Raw genomic sequence first — 16784 nt, 5'->3', positions numbered from 1 at the left:
AGTATATAATTCCTCATAGTAGATTCAATATTCAGTACATCCAGTGCAATTATTTTAAAAATTTAGCGATGTGAAGAGTTTTGCTGCAATGACTTTAAGATGAGGTTATTTATGTCCTTCTGTATTATACCATCCTATTGCGTATGCTTATATGTGATGAAAAATTAATTATGTCTCTATGAAGTGCCTGAGGACTTGTATGGATGTTAAAGACCTCATTATAAAGACATATTGTTATGTCAATGGTAATAATATTTATTCTACTGCAATGACACAAAGTAGTGACCTTGGCCGGAATTTTCCAGCCATTCACGCTCCGCCGCCACTGCAAGTGAGTCATAGAGGTTTACAGCTTGGAAACAGGCCCTTTGGCCCAACTTGTCCATGCACCCCTTTTTTTTAAACCCCTAAGCTAATCCCAATTGCCCGCATTTGGCCCATATCCCTCTATACCCATCTTACCCATGTAACTATCTAAATGCTTTTTAAAAGACCAAATTGTACCCGCCTCTACTACTATCTCTGGCAACTTGTTCCAGACACTCACCACCCTCTGTGTGAAGAAATTGCCCCTCTAGACACTTTTGCATCTCTCCCCTCTCACCTTAAACCTATGCCCTCTAGCTTTAGACTCCCATACCTTTGGGAAAAGATATTGACTATCTAGCTGATCTGTGCCCCTCATTATTTTATAGACCTCTATAAGATCACCCCTCAGCCTCCTACGCTCCAGAGAAAAAAGTCTCAGCCTATCCAGCCTCTCTTTATAACTCAAACCATCAAGTCCGGGTAGCATCCTAGTAAATCTTTTCTTCACTCTTTCTAGTTTAATAATATCCTTTGGCAAGGACCGAGAATTTGACACTCAGCCAAATCTTCATTCACTGCAGTGGGACCAGAGAATCCCGCTGGCGTGAACGGCCGGAAAATTCCGGCCCTCATGTTTACAAGCTGTCTCTTGCCTGATTTGACTCTGTTATGATTATAAGATTAAAATGATAAAGTTAGTTACTGTCTTGAATTTTGTTACAGAGATGGTAAATATGGGCATGCAGCTTGTTTTGATCTCCAGCCTGGATGTCTACGACCCGATGGAACCAGACAAATGGCAATATCAGCTATGATAGCAAATTTTACCAAACCAACACCTGAAGCTCCCTCCCTTCTATGGCATGAGGAGGTTGGGACTTACTTCCATGAATTTGGTCATGTAATGCACCAGATCTGTGCCCAGGTACCTGCTTTACAGTTTTTTCAATCTAGGTTTTGGCTCTACCACCCGCCAGAAAATGTTATCACTGATGCTCTGGTAATTTATTAATTTGCTCTCCATGCAAAATTGGTGTCATGTTTACGGTGACTGCCGTTGGGGAATAAATTCCATTGTTTGTAAAGTATTTTGGGATATTGCATGAATTTTGCAAATGGACTTTATAAAGTCCTGCTTCATCTGTCTTCAACTTCCCACTGTTTCTGAAAGACAGTTGTAACTGTTTATTCAGTGTAGCTAGTTTTGGTTGTATTAGCATTTAGTAATCTGTTTATTCAATTTCTAATCCTCTGGGCTGATATCTCCAATTTGAGTGATACCGTAGATGCTTTGCTTCTCTGCCCAGTGGAAGAGTTCGGGCAGTTGCTGTTCACATTTGAACGATATGGCATCACCTATCTTTGCCCGATCATGTGAGAACTACCAGACTTGTGTGATTCTGATTGAGATTGACAGGATCATAGGCTCAATGTTTCAATCCTGTACGGATCATGTCCCCGAAAGTGGGAACATTATGTGAAGTGAGAAACTGGACAACCCCTAAATAGATTAACAAAACCTGTGAAACCATATCATTGTTTAAGTTCAAAAATAAAAAGCAATTACCACCCTCTGGACTACCTGCCAGAATATCTGTTTGACATCTGGTTTCATTGTTCCAAAGCTTGCTTGCTTTGTTTATTTGTTTTAAAGCCATTCTCACTTTAAATGTTCAAAATGATGCAGTGATTTTCTATAACCTATTTAAACAGCCAACATAATTTAACATGTTGATAATTCAATTTATTTTGCAGGCAGATTTTGCCATGTTCAGTGGAACTAATGTGGAGACAGATTTTGTGGAAGCCCCTTCCCAGATGTTAGAGAACTGGGTTTGGGAGAAGGAACCACTCGAGAGAATGTCACGTCATTATAAAAGTGGGCATCCTATTCCGGATGATTTACTTGAGCAACTTATTCGATCGAGACTAGCTAATGCTGGTAAGAAGCGAGTTATACAAAGGTGAACTGTAACTCCCAATTGTACTGGAATGCTTCTCCAAGTGGCAGTAATACTTGATTGGTATGAGGTAAAAGAACGCTTTCTCAGAATATGGAAATGCTGCATTCATCATCCGTCACTAGTTACCCCAAGGAGGTGGTCTGCCTTTTTGAACTGTTGCTGGCCTAGCGTGTAGTGATTGTTTCTGTTGCTAAGAGGCATGCCAGACCACTTGAGAGTGAATTAAAAATAAAACTACATTGTGTAGGCCAGACTGAAAAACATTAGTGAAACAATTCATTTTTATGCGATTCCAACAGCTTTCTCAAACATTTTTCATGATTTGAACTTGTGTTTTCTGAGTTACTCGCACAGTACCATAGCCACTATATTACCATGGGCAAAGATCATTTAGATGTGTTATCATTTGGAATATCATATTTAAAGAAATAAGTCTTCTAAAGCTGGTCAACCCTTCATTAAAATAAATCAGCCCTCAGATTCTTACTACAAATTCCATTCGCTACCCTTGAAGAACTTTTTGTATTAAACATGTGGGTAATTCCACCGAATGTTATGGTTCAAAGCCATGCAGAACACCAGATCCCAGCTTTAGTAAACAGCCAGTGGAGGATGAGATAATCTCAACCAGAGCAAAGATATATTCCTAAAGTTGGCCTCAGTGCCTCTGGGTTGGGGGGGGGGATAAAATTAGTTAGAATTGTTTCCAGCGATCCTTCGATGGCAAGGTACATAATTGCATATTTTGAGTGAGGACACTCAATTGTGAGGCCTTCCACTCGCTGTTTAGGTTTATAAAAAGCAGCCCCTTGATAAAAGCAGGGAACCGAGATTTGAGGGGGTTAGGGGGTGGGGAGGGTGGTAATAATTAAATAAATAATCCCGTTACAGTGTAGTTATAAGCAAACAACATGTTGTCACCTTCCAAAGTTAGTTCATCAAACAGGTAGGTTTACAGGGCTTCTTCGAAGGCCCCATGAGTTATTTAAATGAGTTAAACAGACAAAAAAGATGCCAAGTTTGGTTCCTAGCTTGTACAGATTTAGCTGATATAGTATAGGTTAGCACGACAATTGGCAACATCCTCACCATTTCCCAATTTGAAGACACAAAATGGTTTGCTGTACTCCCGGCACCTTATGTAAACACGTGGGCAAGTGGGAGGTCAGAAAAGGATCGGGAATGAATACTGATGCTTCCGCAGATTCCTGGGTGCATAAGCAAAGGGTGTATCCAATGCCTATGGTAAGCAGTCATCCACTCCACGAGAGGAGTGAAGACAATTGGGAAGAAAAGAATATATAGAAACAGGTGGGAATTAACATTTACATTTGCACCCTCCACAGGATAACAATATTTTGTTTTGCTTAATTTGGCTGTTGATACTGTTACAGTGTAAGTAATTAATGTAGTGTCATGTATGTGATTAACTATATTTTAAAGTGCAGAAACACTTTTACAGTACACATTTGCAAATGTGTCAACCATTCTCCACCAGCGAATGATTAATTGATCTGTTTTTGGTGGTGTTGGCTGAGAGAAAAATGTTAGCTGTGATACTACTTTATCATCTTTGAATACCGGTGACATCTTAAAGATCTGTCTTGATTTAATTTTTCGTCCAAAGATCACACTTCCTTAGGTGCAGCTCTTCATCAATACTGCCCCAGAGCCTTGATTTTGCGCTCAAGCCTTGATAATGGGGCATGAACACACACCTTCTGACTCAAAGACACGATTGCTACTAACTGAGCTAAGATTGGTTGTCACTAGTTTCATCATAGCACAGTTTAAGAAAACCCAACAAAGGAGCTTGTAGTTTCCTGAAAGCAGCACAAAAGACCAAGCAAGGATTCCTGCAACTGTTCACCATCTAGTGACCCCCTGCTCACAAGTATATGTATGTGAACATTAAGTGATGAATGGGTGAGATTTGGGATTGTAGTTCACCCCTCCCCATTCTCATTGAACAGTCTGCCTATACAGATTTTCTGGCTCCTGCATGAAGAATGGCCTCTCGGAAGCAGGTGGCAGCGGGAAACTGATGCCATGAAATTATAAACCAACAGGAGAGCCAAGCCATCAGAAATGGAACAGGGAAGAAAGTTGGCACAAAAAGAATACCGAGTAATCCATGAGCAATTTGGTTGTTCACGAATCAAGTGAAAGTATAAATAAACAAAGATGACCCGGATGGCAATTTGATAGACTGAACCGAAGGCTCCGAATAGGTAATTGAAGCTGACACCTGTACAAGCGCTGGTTACATTTTTAATGCAAAGGAAGAACCAAAAAAATTAATATTAATCTCTTGGTACATGATATTGAATCCCCTCTGCATTCTTCACATAACTTACAGATTCTTACAGATAAGGAATTTGTGACGTTTGAACAAATTGAGGATAGGAAGCCAAGTAGGTGTAGGCAAAATACTGCGGATGCTGGAATCTGAAACAAAAGCAGAAAACACGAGAAAATCTCTGCAGGTCTGACTGCCTCTGTGGAGAGAGAACAGAGCCAACGTTTCAAGTCTGGTCATCCAGGCTCAAAACGTTGGCTCTATTCTCTCTCCACAGATGCTGTCAGACCTGCTGAGATTTTCCAGCATTTTCTGTGTTAGGCCAAGTAGGTGCCTCTTTTGGGGCATTATGACGAATGTATTTTCTGCAAAGTGGGAAATGCTGAAAGCTCCATTCTGAACTCCAACTACCAACCAAGAGGTAGGTTCAAATACCTGATAGAATCTCATCACCCTAAATTTGTAATATTTCTGATATTATTAGAGGGGATGGATTTTTGGCATAAATGTACATCACATTGAAATTCCAATGCAAAGTACCCAAGGGTAGGACTGAATTGCATATTCATGGTACTACGCTCCAGAGTTTCCATCAAATGTATTTTACATATCAACTAAAAATTCATCTTGCGCTGGGTAGTGCAGATTTTAATAGGTTTTTCCAAGCAATATTTTGAGATCAAGTCCTTTTTAGTATTTCTTTCTTGCTGTGAAAGCAGACATTCAAATGGTATGCATTGATTTGGAGAGAATCTTTTGCATAATGTTACCAGTTTTGCTGCATTCTACATGCCTGAAATTCCTAGTGATATACTTTCCAGAGTTAACCTAGCAATTTTGAAAAGATTGTAATAAATACTCAAATAAGTATTTGTATCTCAATAACATGGGGCTTTATTATCTGATTGAACTGAATTTTAACTCCCATGTGGATTTACAACTGAACATCTTTCAAATTTTGAACATGAGTTATTGCAATTGAATAATGAATCCAATAAACAACAGTTTTGTGTGAATTGTTATCAGAATAAGTATTATGATCTTTTAAAGATCAATTCATATTCTGGCTTTCAGGTCTTTAGATTAGATTTTTAGGCCTCGATTCGTATCCTCGAAGCAAATAGGGGAGTGGGAAAAATTCCCAGCTTGGCAAAAGTGCCCAGAAAGGCAGGATCTTCATTGCTGTGGGCCATGTGTGAGCTGGAGTTGGGCCAGCCAACCCAGGGAGAAGTTTGGAGGCAGCCACAGGAGCTGCCAAGTTCAGAGGTGGGCTGTTTAAAAGATCTGCCTTGATGCTGTGTGACTTCCCCAGCCCCCTGCCCACCACCCCTCCATGTTCCCTCATGCCCCCTATGCATGCTCTGCCCTCCCACCCACCTCCTCAGGTCCTGCATGTCTCCTATGCCAGGCTCTGCCCTTTCACCCATTCCATATGCACATTATATCCTTCAGCTCAACCCCTATGCCAAGCTCTGGCACTTCCAAGCTTATTGACCCACTGTGCACTTTCTAGAGTGAGTGAGCACCACAGTATGTCTTTAAAACAAAGCTTTGAAAAAATGTAATCCAGTGATCACTTTTGTCCATGCTTAGAAATGACAGGTCTAGATAAGTTAAAAGAAGTTTCAATTTATCTAGGCCCTTTGAAATTTCCACAAACACGTGAAACCGCTTGACTTATGTCAACAAACATTGTGAAATTGACCACAGAGATCAGAAAACTGAGCTATCAATCAAACAATGTTTCCTATGGGGCATAAGTGTTGTGTTATTCTAACAGATGTATTGGCTCTCAGCTAAGCTTACATAAAAGGTCTCCTGATGCACACTAGGGTTCATGACTCCTCTAAAGGCCATGAACCATAATCCTTTAAAAACCTCATCTGACTCCATGAAATACCTATCCGCACATTGGAGCCAGCCAGCTCAGAAATGCTAGATGCAGGCTTCGGACAGGATGCAGGCTTTGGACAGGAAGCAGCCTGCACCCTTTCAAAGCACTCCCAAAAATTGCACAAAAATCGGGAATGAGGGCTGGAATCCCAGAATTGGGCCCTGCCTGCCATTTATAAACGGCTTCCAGATCAACTCAACTTGGAAAAAAATCCAGGCCATTGTCTTACAACCATAAAAGTTGTGATTATTGAGCGGCACAGTAGTTAGCACTGCTACCTCACAGTGCCAGGGACCTGGGTTCGATTCCGGCCTTGGGCGACTGTGTGGAGTTTGCACATTCTCCCCATGTCTGCATGGGTTTACTCCAGGTGCTCCAGTTTCCTCCCACAGCACAAAGATGTGCGGGTTAGATTGTTTGACCATGCTCAATTACCCCTTAGTGTCAGGGAGATTAGCAGGTAAATACATGGGAATAGGGCCTGGGTGGGATTGCTGTCAGTGCAGACTTGATGGGCCAAATGGCCGCTTTCTGCACTGTAGGGATTCTATGATTCTATTTAAAAAATAACCCAGTCATATGAAAGGCTTTTCTGTTATTTCCTTGAAGAGACCCAGTGTGCTATTGTTGACATGTTGGAATACTTTTGCCAAAGGGAAAATTATAAATCAAGTATCAATTTAAAGTTGACATAATAAAGATACTAGACTGTTTCTATAGGAGCAGAGAATTGAATTAGTATTTGAAGTAGAGGAAGACAAAGGGCTTTGAGGAAAGGTCATGGCAATGTACTTTTTTTGAATTGCTTAAGCAAAGAACAAGCAGAGATGATGGACTGAATGGTCACTATCTGTGCAGTAAACTGAAATGGTTAAAACATTGAAAGGAATTGCTATTTTGCCTCTATTGGGAAGCAGAGTTGAATTGAAACTTCATCAATATTAATTTGATGATAATGGCTCTGATAAATTGTTTCAAATAGGATCCCTTAATAGTTTGACCTAGTGCAGATGGCATGTGTGGGGAGTCTGAAATGAGTGATATGATTCTATATTCTGTTTGCATGTCTTAATCCCTTTGAAAGAAATTGGCACAGGTGCATAATTGGACAAATAATACCAGTGATTCAATAGAGAATTTTAGAATTATGAAGACTCTGAAAGTCTGAATAAGGAACATTTATTTGATCGGGTTGGAACATCAGTCATAGAATCATAGCGGTTTATAGCATGGAAACAGGCCTTTCAGCCCAACTTGTCCATGCCATCCAGTTTTTACCATTAAGCTAGTCATAATTACCCGTGTTTAGCCCTCTATATCCCTCTATATCAATCTTATCCATGTAACTGTCTAAATGGTTTTTAAAAGACAAAATTGTACCCGTATCCCCTACTATCTCTGGCAGCTTGTTCCAGACACTTACCACCCTCTGTGTGAAAAAATTGCCCCTCTGGTCCCTTTTGTATCTCTCCCCTCTCACCTTAAACCTATGCCCTCTAGTTTTAGACTTCCCTACCTTTGGGAAAAGATGTTGGGGGGAAATCTCCCACCCAGCTCCACCACAGGAATCGTAGCAGGCGGTGGGGTGGGGGGGGGGGGGGGGGGGGGGTGGGGGGGGGGGGGGGCGGTGCAGACCATACAAAGGTCCATTGATCTCGGGCAAGATTCTCCAGTTTTGGGGCGAGCGCGGATGAAGAATCCCACTTGTTGACTATCTTCCTTATCTATGTCGGTGCTGAGGTGTCAGATTTAAAATTGAGGAGAAAGTGGACAGGAGGAATTTCTTTACATGAGTTGTTGGAGCATGGAATGCTTTGCCATAGTGTGTTGCTGAGGCTGAGACTATTGCATCCTTTAAGGAAACTATCAATAAACAATTGAAACAGAAATATATAATGTTATGGAAAAGAACCAGGGCTACAGGACGAGATTGGAATTGTTCTGGTAAAGCACTCGCACAAACACAATAGCCGGGATTCTCCCAAAAGAATTCTAAGTTCCCAACATGTGGGAAAACGGGAGTAATTCCCGCCAGTTTTTTTTTAGCGTACTTAACAGAGCAAATCTTGAGCACTGCAGAGCGCCATAGGGTGATTCACTTTGGTAAGGGGATGGGGTCTATTCCCACCCAAGAGGCTGGCAGCATAGTGCTGAGTGGGCCTCTGTGCATGCACCGATCTGTCAGAGTGGAGATTGACGCATGCGCAGTGGCTCCCCATTTCTGGCCTCCCGATCACTGCTCTTCCTGATCGCTGGCCTTCCGATTCCCCCACCCCTCGATTGCTGCCCTCCTGGATCTCCCCAGGCCAGCCCCTATGTTTCCCCCCTACCTCCCCCCTCCCCCCACCAATCCCGATAACCAGCCTCGATGTTCCCCACTGGCCAGCCAGCCCTGTTCTCCCCCTGACAGTCCCGATTCCCCCCCCCACCCCCTCCACCTGATGGCCAGCCCCGATAACCCTCACATCCTCTTTCCCCCACCGATCCTTTTGCAGAGTTGTAGCGGGTACCACCCCCCGCCCCCCCACCAATCGTCCCCAATAGGCCCTGGCCCTCCAGTAGTTCCCGCCTCCTCTGGCCCCACCCAGGCAGTGTCAAGGTACCTGGTGGGCAATGCCACTTTGCCCCTTGGACAGTGCCAGGGTGACAAGCTGGCACTGCCATGCTGACACTGCCCAAGGGGCACATCCCCCCTTAACCCTGATCTTCCGGGGGGGACCTCAATGGCCTCTGTTCCCTACAGCAGGATTGGGCATCTGTTCCTTGTTAGTGGGGAGCAATCGTAAACGCCACTGGAGGAAACCGCTCCTTGCGTGGGGGAGATGCTAGCGGGCTCAGAGAATACCGTCCCGGGCCCGCTAATCATACGAACTGTCAATTTCCATGACATTTCCATATGATAATCAGCCGGAGTGGAGCTGATGACGCCAAAACATTTACCTTGGGAGACGTGCAGAAGCCGTAGCATCCAGTGCGAATCCTGCAGAACGGCCATTGCTGGTGTTTCCCAGCTCGCTGCGCTACCAGAGCAGCGCAGAGGGCTGGGAGAATCGCCCCCAATGGGTCCACTGGCTGCTTCTGCATTTTTTGCTGTTTTGCTGTGATTAGAGGTGGGAGGGAAATACACCCCAAAGTGTCAAAGCACAAGTCAGTTTCCCAGGGGATTTTCCTGATCATTCAGGGAGGGAGCAGTCACATAGGTGTGGTTGCCAAAATGATGGCAGGGATAACTTAAGCCTGCCAATTTGCCTTGTTTAAGGCTTGCTCAAATCAGTGTTCATTACTACTAATAGATTTCAAACAAAACTCTGTCAAACTTTTTTTCAGGCTGAGGTCACACCTCAAAACTCACCTCTACACCTAAGGTAAGCCTCCAGAAAAGGGGAAAAAAAGACTCTCCCCTTTTTTCTTTTCTCTCTCTGTCCCCTTTCATTTCAGTTTTTCTCTCTTCCCCATTTAGGCTGTCTGCTACACTTGTTTTTCTCTTTCTCTGCTTACTTTTCTCTTTTTCTTTGGTCCGCTTCCCTCTTCTTCCCGTTCTGACCTCCTTATTTCTATTTTTTGCCTCAAACATTTTCCTTTTTTTTCTCTGTGCACTTCTGCATTGCAACTGCTACATGGGAACTGCATAAGGGAGATGAGGCAGCCTAATGGATGTTCTTTTTATCTGAGAGCAGGACTTATTCCCCTCCCTAAATGGTTCTTAAATATTCTGATTGAAAAAATATAATGGAACAGCTATCCTTCCACAATATTAGTTAAAGTGCAGTATTGATAATTGAAGAATACAGAATTTTAACCCATTTTTTCACATTCCCGATCATCTACCATTTAATTTTGGAAGAAGTCTATGTAACCTCTTTTCTTCCCAAACAGGTCTTCTAAATCTGCGGCAGATTGTTTTGAGTAAGACTGACCAGTCAATCCATACAAAATCATCTGCTAACACGGCAGAGGAATATGCCAAAATCCGTGAAGAAATTCTTGGAATACCAGCATCACCAGGTACACAACCTGCATGACCAAATTCAAACCTATTTTCTTATTTTATGTATCATGGAACATAAAAGCCATTAGGCGAATACATCATCACCCCATTCCTAGTTTATTCCTTCCCCATAAAGGCTCACTGCCTTTCGGAGAAACTCACCCGAAAAGCAGAATCTTCCATCCGGGGGCAGGTGGGCTGACAGATGCAGTAGAGTCAGGCCTACTGCCCCCAGACACCGAGCAGAGGTGGCCACAGAGGCTTCCAAGTGCCGAGGTGGGCACTGTTAGCTTGTTAACTTTCTAGCTCTCACCCCTCCATGCTAACTGATGCCAGCCCATGCCCCCACAATGGCCCTTCATATTCTCCAGGACAACCCAAGCTTCCCCGAACACCCTCCTGGTCCCTTTTAACCATGTCAAGTTAATGCCAACTTATTACACCCCACTAACCACTCTTTGCCCTTACACCCTCACACAACTGATATCTGGGATGAGGGGGTTATCGTAAGAGAAATAGTTGGACATTGGTGTTTAGAAGAATAAGAGATGATCTTGTTGAAATGTATAGAGAATGAGAGATGATCTTATTGAAATGTATAAGATCTGAGGGAACTTAACAGGGTGGATGCAGAAAGGTGTTTTCCTTGTGGATTAGGAGACACAGTTTAAAAATAAGGGGTGTGTCATTTAAGATAGAAATGAAAACTGTGAACTTAGGATCCCCTATTGGGGTAATAATAGATTGTGGAAAGTAACCACCAGCATTAAGAATGATGTTAGGATAACCCTTGGGTTAATATTTGCAGGAAACATCTTGGCATGGGAGCATAGGGGCTATTTGGGGGGAGTGGGGTACAGCTTGGCATAATGGGGGCAAAAGGTCCACTCGTGTAGCCTATAATTCACAACACCACTGAGGTGCCACGAACCATCACTCTTTGAAAAACTGGCCCCCACTTCATGAAGATTGTGAAGAACTGGGACATGCCCATCACCAAAATGGAGCAGCCAAATCGGGAATGCAGGGTGCAGGCTTTTGCCCCGGACCAGATCACCTGCACCCTTATAGGCACTCCTGAAAATAAGAAACCCTGGAATGTGGAATCCCTGAATTGGGTGCTGGCCATAATTTTTAAAGAGCTCCCAAGTCATCCCAACTCTGCGAAAATCCAGCCCACCACATCCATAAGTATTCTTAAATTGGATCTTATAACACAGAATAAATAATGTACTGAATCGAAGAAATGAAAAGTATGAGAATCTAAGCTATTATATTAACATCCACACTTTCATGATAAGAAACACGAGCATTTTTATTTTCTTGATTTGTTTTCCAGGAACAAATATGCCTGCTACTTTTGAGCACCTGGTAGATGGCTATGATGGTCGGTACTATGGGTACCTATTCAGTGAAGTTTTTTCAATGGACATGTTCTACAGCCGCTTCAAAAATAATCATATAATGGATCCTATGGTAAAACATTGCAGCCCTTCGCTTTACACTGGTATTCTATTGAAGTAATATTTGGTATTTTCAGATTGTCATTAGTACAAAAAAACTATATCATTCAGCAATTACTTATTTTAACAGTTGGGGTCCTAGCACAGACCTCTGCGGTACCCTACTAGTCACTGCCTGCCAATCAGAAAAAGACCTATTTATTTCAACTCTTTGCTTCCTGTTTGTGAACCAGCTTTCTATTCATCTCAAGACACTACCCGCAATCCCATGCACTCTAACTTTACACAGTAATCTGCCATATGAGACCTTGTCGAAAGCTTTTTGAAAGTCTAAATATCCGTATCCACTAGTTGTCCCTGGTCAACTCTATTAGTTACATCCTCAAAGAATTCCAGTAGATTTGTCAACCATGATTTTCCTTTCATAAGTCAATGCTGACTTTGTCTGATTATACCATTGCTTTCCATATTCTGTGCTATGTAATCCCTGATAATGGATTCAAGCAACTTCCCTATTACCGATGTTAGGCTCACTGGTCTCAAGTTCCCTGTTTCTCTCTACCTCCCTTTTTGAATAACGGGCTTGCATTAGCTACCCTCCAATCTATAGGAACCATTCAGGAGTCCAAAGAATTTTTGAAAATGACCACCATTGGATCTACTATTTCCAGGGCCACTTCCTTAAGTACTCTGGGATGAAGATTATCAGGCTCTGGAAATTTATCCCACCTGCAATCTACTTAATTTCCCCAAAACTATTTCTCTATTAATACTGATTTCCTTCAGCTCCTCACTAAAACTCGTGCTTCTCAGAACCTCCGTTACATTCTACATGTCCTTCTTTGTGAAGACAGAAGCAAAGTACGAATTTAGTTCCTCAGCCACTTCTTTGTTCCCGTTATGAAATCCCCAGTTTCTGACTGTAAGGGGCCTACATTTATTCTTGTCAATCTTTTTCTCTTTACATACCTATAGAAACATTTACAGTCAGTTTTTATGTTCCCCATCATCTTACTTTTATACTCTATTTTCCCCTTTGTAATCAATTCCTTGGTCCGCCTTTGCAGAATTTTAAACTGCTCCCAATGCTCAGGTCTATTGCTTTTTCTTGCAAACTTATATGCTTCTTTGAATCTAATACTACCTGTAATTACCCTTGCAAGCTATGGTTTGGCCACAGTTCCCTTTCCACTCGTGCCAAATAGGAATAAACAACTTTTGGAGTTTACCTATTCGTGCCATTGCCTGTCCACAGTCCGTCCTTTCAGTTATGTTTTCCAGTCCATCACAGCCAAACTTGAATTAGACGAACCGTCCCAAAAGTATGTGACAATATGCACAAAGGCCCATATGAGTACACTCTGTGCTGTGCCATTTTCCAATGGGTCATGGAGAAAATACCCCAAGGGTTAACTCAGGTATTGGTGTACCTGGATGATGACTTGGTCACAGGAATTTCGGAACGCAAACACCTAGCAAACCTGGAAGAGGTCTTATGGCGATTCTTGGAGGTTGGGGGTAAGCCTGAAAAGAAAAAACGTGTCTTCCAAACAAGTGCCATGACCTATTTGGGCCATCGGGTGGATGGGAAAGGCCATCATCTGGTGGAGGACAAGGTGAATGCCATTAAGAAGGCGCCAACTCCAAGGAACCCCACGGAATTGAAATCATAGAATCATAGAATCTACAGTGCAGAAGGAGGTCATTTGGCCCATCAAGTCTGCACTGACCACGATCCCACCCAGGCCCTATTCTCATAACCCCACATATTTACCCTGCTAATCCCCCTGACACGAGGGGCAATTTAGCACGGCCAATCAGCCTAACCCGTACATCTTTGGAGTGTAGGAGGAAACTGGAGCACCCGGAGGAAACCCATGCAGACACAGGGAGAATGTGCAAACTGCACACAGACAGTGATCTGAGGCTGGAATTGAACCCGGGCCCACGGCGCTGTGAGGCAGCAGTGCTAACCACTGTGCCGCTGTGCCACCCTTAAAATCCTTCCCAGGTTATTGAATTACAGGAGGTTTATTCCGAATTTGCTGTCTTTACTGGCCCACTTGCATACCCTATTCCAGAAACATCAAAGGTGGCCCAGCCACAGCTGGAGACTTTAAACAGCATTAAACAGAAACTTTTGTCCTCAAATTTATTGGCCGCAAATCTGACCCCAAAAAGACCTTATCTGGACAGGTGATGCCTCCCCTTACAGGGCTGAGGTGGTAATGGCACGTCACTGGAGAAATGGAACAGAGAAGCCTATAGCGTATGCACCTCGGATGCTGAGTGGAGGGATTCCCGGGTCGAGAGAGATGGGTTGGCAGTTGTCTTTGGCATTAAAAGGTTCCATCAATACGTCTACAATAGACGCTTCATCATAGCAACTGATCATAAACCATTGCTGGGACTTTTAAGAAAGACATGGCAATACCCCTCATTACCTCAGCCCATATAAGGCATTGGACCTTGTTACTGGTGATTTATGAGTCCCTCCTAGATCGCCACCCCAGGATCTGGATAGCTAATGTCGATGCACTGAGTAGTCTTAGAATTAGAATTCGACCCTATGCCAGGCCCTACAGGTGATGATGACAAGCATTCCGAGATGGAATTGGAAGAGACCGGCCCCCCAACTGAAGCAAGACCTCAGGAAGAACCAGCATTAGTGATTTTATGATGCTCCCTTCGGAAGCGAAGGTATCCAATCCGTTTCACACCTATTGAACTGGCCCTGCCTCCAATTGACCCCAGGTCCATCGCTATGTAATGGTGGAAAAGACCCTTCCGTGGCAGGGGTGTTGGGGAAGAAATGGACTTGAGAGGGGAGTGATGTTCTGATGGCCACAGGAGGTCGTCAACCCTGTGAGCCTCATAGAATACAAGCTCCGCTATTAGGCAAATGGAGGCTCGCCCAATAGGAAGGAACAGTGGGGGGGTTTAAAACCAGCTGGCTGACCTGATCAGGGCTGATCTGTACACCGCAGCCGCTGAGCGCACTTTGAGCATGTTGTAAATAAAGGGTGATGGTGTTGGAAGACTGGCTTTGGCAAGAGTATTACAATATCTATCAATGTCTTGCAAAACTACTTTTAAGAAAACTTATAAGAAAAGAAGGAAAGCTAATCACTTCTTAGAATCTTGGGGAGAAACAAAGGATTTACAAGCAACTGCCAAGCTACAAGGGGAATGCTAATCCTTGAATAGACATCAAGATGACCCTATTTACTGAAGTCATAATTATATTGTATACAAACATTGTATACCCTTAGCAATAAAATTATTCTGTCACATGATGAAATACTGCTGTTCAAACAAACCAGCATAATCTTAGGCCTGTCATGATCAACACCAAGGGAGATTCACGGTTTAAAAAATTATCCTACCGCCAGCCTTGATGTCTGCAAGAAGGGTTAGTGGTTGACAGTATCTTGTTTGAAGCCTCTTTGTCCCATCAGTCGAAACTTACTTTGCACATTCTCTCAAATCCTTAACTAAAAATCCTTCTGTAATCCTACCTCCCAGGATAGCGCCATGTTATATGCTTCAGAAATGCAGATTCAGTTGTGCAGATTGGAAAGAAATACTGTCCTGCTATCCTGATAGCACCTGAATCTGTTGATTGCATCAGAATACCAGAAATTTTAGAATGTCGAGGCCGGTACTTGTACCTCAGAGGAATTCCAATCGACCAGTTTCATAGTTGACTGAATAAATCAAAAAATTGCCGATTGGTGGGATGAAAGCAATCTTACCGGCCGTTCACACCTTGCTGCCGCTGCAAGCAAGGATGGAGAATTTGGCGCTCAGCCAAATCTCCGTTCACTGCAGAGGGACCAGAATACCAGAATGAACGGGCAGAAGATTTTGTCCATGATCTATTCAGCCAAGGATTTTGCTGCGTACATTTCCAGCCAGTTCCCTGACCTGCTTCAACAGCAAGCACTCCAAGTAGGTAGAGAATAATAAAATTAAGATAGTTTATCTACTTTGTTACTGCCTTTATCATTTTGAATAATGTTCACCATTTACTTAATTTCCCAGCATTGAAACTGATTTTTGTCTCTTCACAAGAATTAAAGGGAGGAGTCAAGTGTAAGGGTAATATCTAGAGATGGCAAGCTTTAAATGTTAATACATTGTTGCTATGCTTTGAAAAGTAACGCATGCTGAAGTATACTCCCTTTTCCCATCAATAGGTTGGTATGAAGTACAGAGGCAGTATCCTCAGACCGGGGGGAACTTTAGATGGCATGGACATGCTCAAAAACTTCCTTGGACGTGAACCGAATCAAAAGGCTTTCCTTCTGAGCAAAGGATTTGATGATCAATAAAAAACAGTGTTCTCCTAGTAAAAGCTAAATTTATGCACCAAGAGTAAGATACATGTGCAGCTGAATGGAGCCACTGATTTCGCTGACACTATTATGCAAGTTTACCCTTTAAGTGTATTGTACCAATATTTGTTCACATTCTGGAAAGAATAATGGGTAACTGAGACTTCTGTATTAAGTAGTCAGTGGAATTAAAATAAAGAGATCACAAATAGCAACGCTCAGTTTTCTCATAATTTTCATCCAGATTTTTATCGTTATCGTCATGTAATCACACCCAGAATGTTTTATTTTTGCGTAGTTGTTTCTGTTCTGTTTAATCTTTTCCTGGCCTTCAGCAAGCATCCTGGCATATGCAGCAGTAAATAAAGACCATACTGCTGATGGTAAAAGCCAGACAGAAAGGTTAATAGTTGTGACCTCCATCACCACATGTCTATTGAGTGATTAACTGTTGGTTGCAAGTCCAGTCAGTATATTACACAAATATTTTCGTGAGAAATCCACCATAAGGAGGCATATTTTATTCCAAT

At 42.7% G+C, this 16784-nt stretch overlaps 1 protein-coding gene across 8 annotated transcripts in view; it reads left to right on the top strand.

Annotated features, from left to right (window-relative positions):
• The window catches only part of LOC144495117 (neurolysin, mitochondrial-like), a 43426-nt gene extending 26959 nt beyond the window's left edge, over nucleotides 1-16467 (top strand). For 6 of the 8 annotated variants that reach the window (XM_078215041.1, XM_078215039.1, XM_078215042.1 and 3 more), the window contains 5 exons: nucleotides 1033-1234; nucleotides 2065-2251; nucleotides 10343-10471; nucleotides 11794-11930; nucleotides 16117-16467. In XM_078215041.1, the coding sequence (XP_078071167.1) occupies nucleotides 1033-1234; nucleotides 2065-2251; nucleotides 10343-10471; nucleotides 11794-11930; nucleotides 16117-16251 (790 nt within the window). In that variant the 3' untranslated portion in view covers nucleotides 16252-16467. Of the gene's footprint in view, nucleotides 1-1032; nucleotides 1235-2064; nucleotides 2252-3900; nucleotides 4341-9793; nucleotides 9832-10342; nucleotides 10472-11793; nucleotides 11931-16116 lie in introns of those variants that run through there. The other 2 variants (XR_013498217.1, XM_078215045.1) reach the window with 2 other exon arrangements.
• Nucleotides 16468-16784: the final 317 nt, after the last annotated feature.

This window comes from Mustelus asterias, chromosome 6 (assembly GCF_964213995.1).
Source record: "Mustelus asterias chromosome 6, sMusAst1.hap1.1, whole genome shotgun sequence".
NCBI classification, from domain to species: Eukaryota; Metazoa; Chordata; class Chondrichthyes; order Carcharhiniformes; family Triakidae; genus Mustelus; species Mustelus asterias.
The sequence above is the reverse complement of the archived record's forward strand: the minus strand, read 5'-3'. Positions and strand labels throughout refer to the sequence as shown.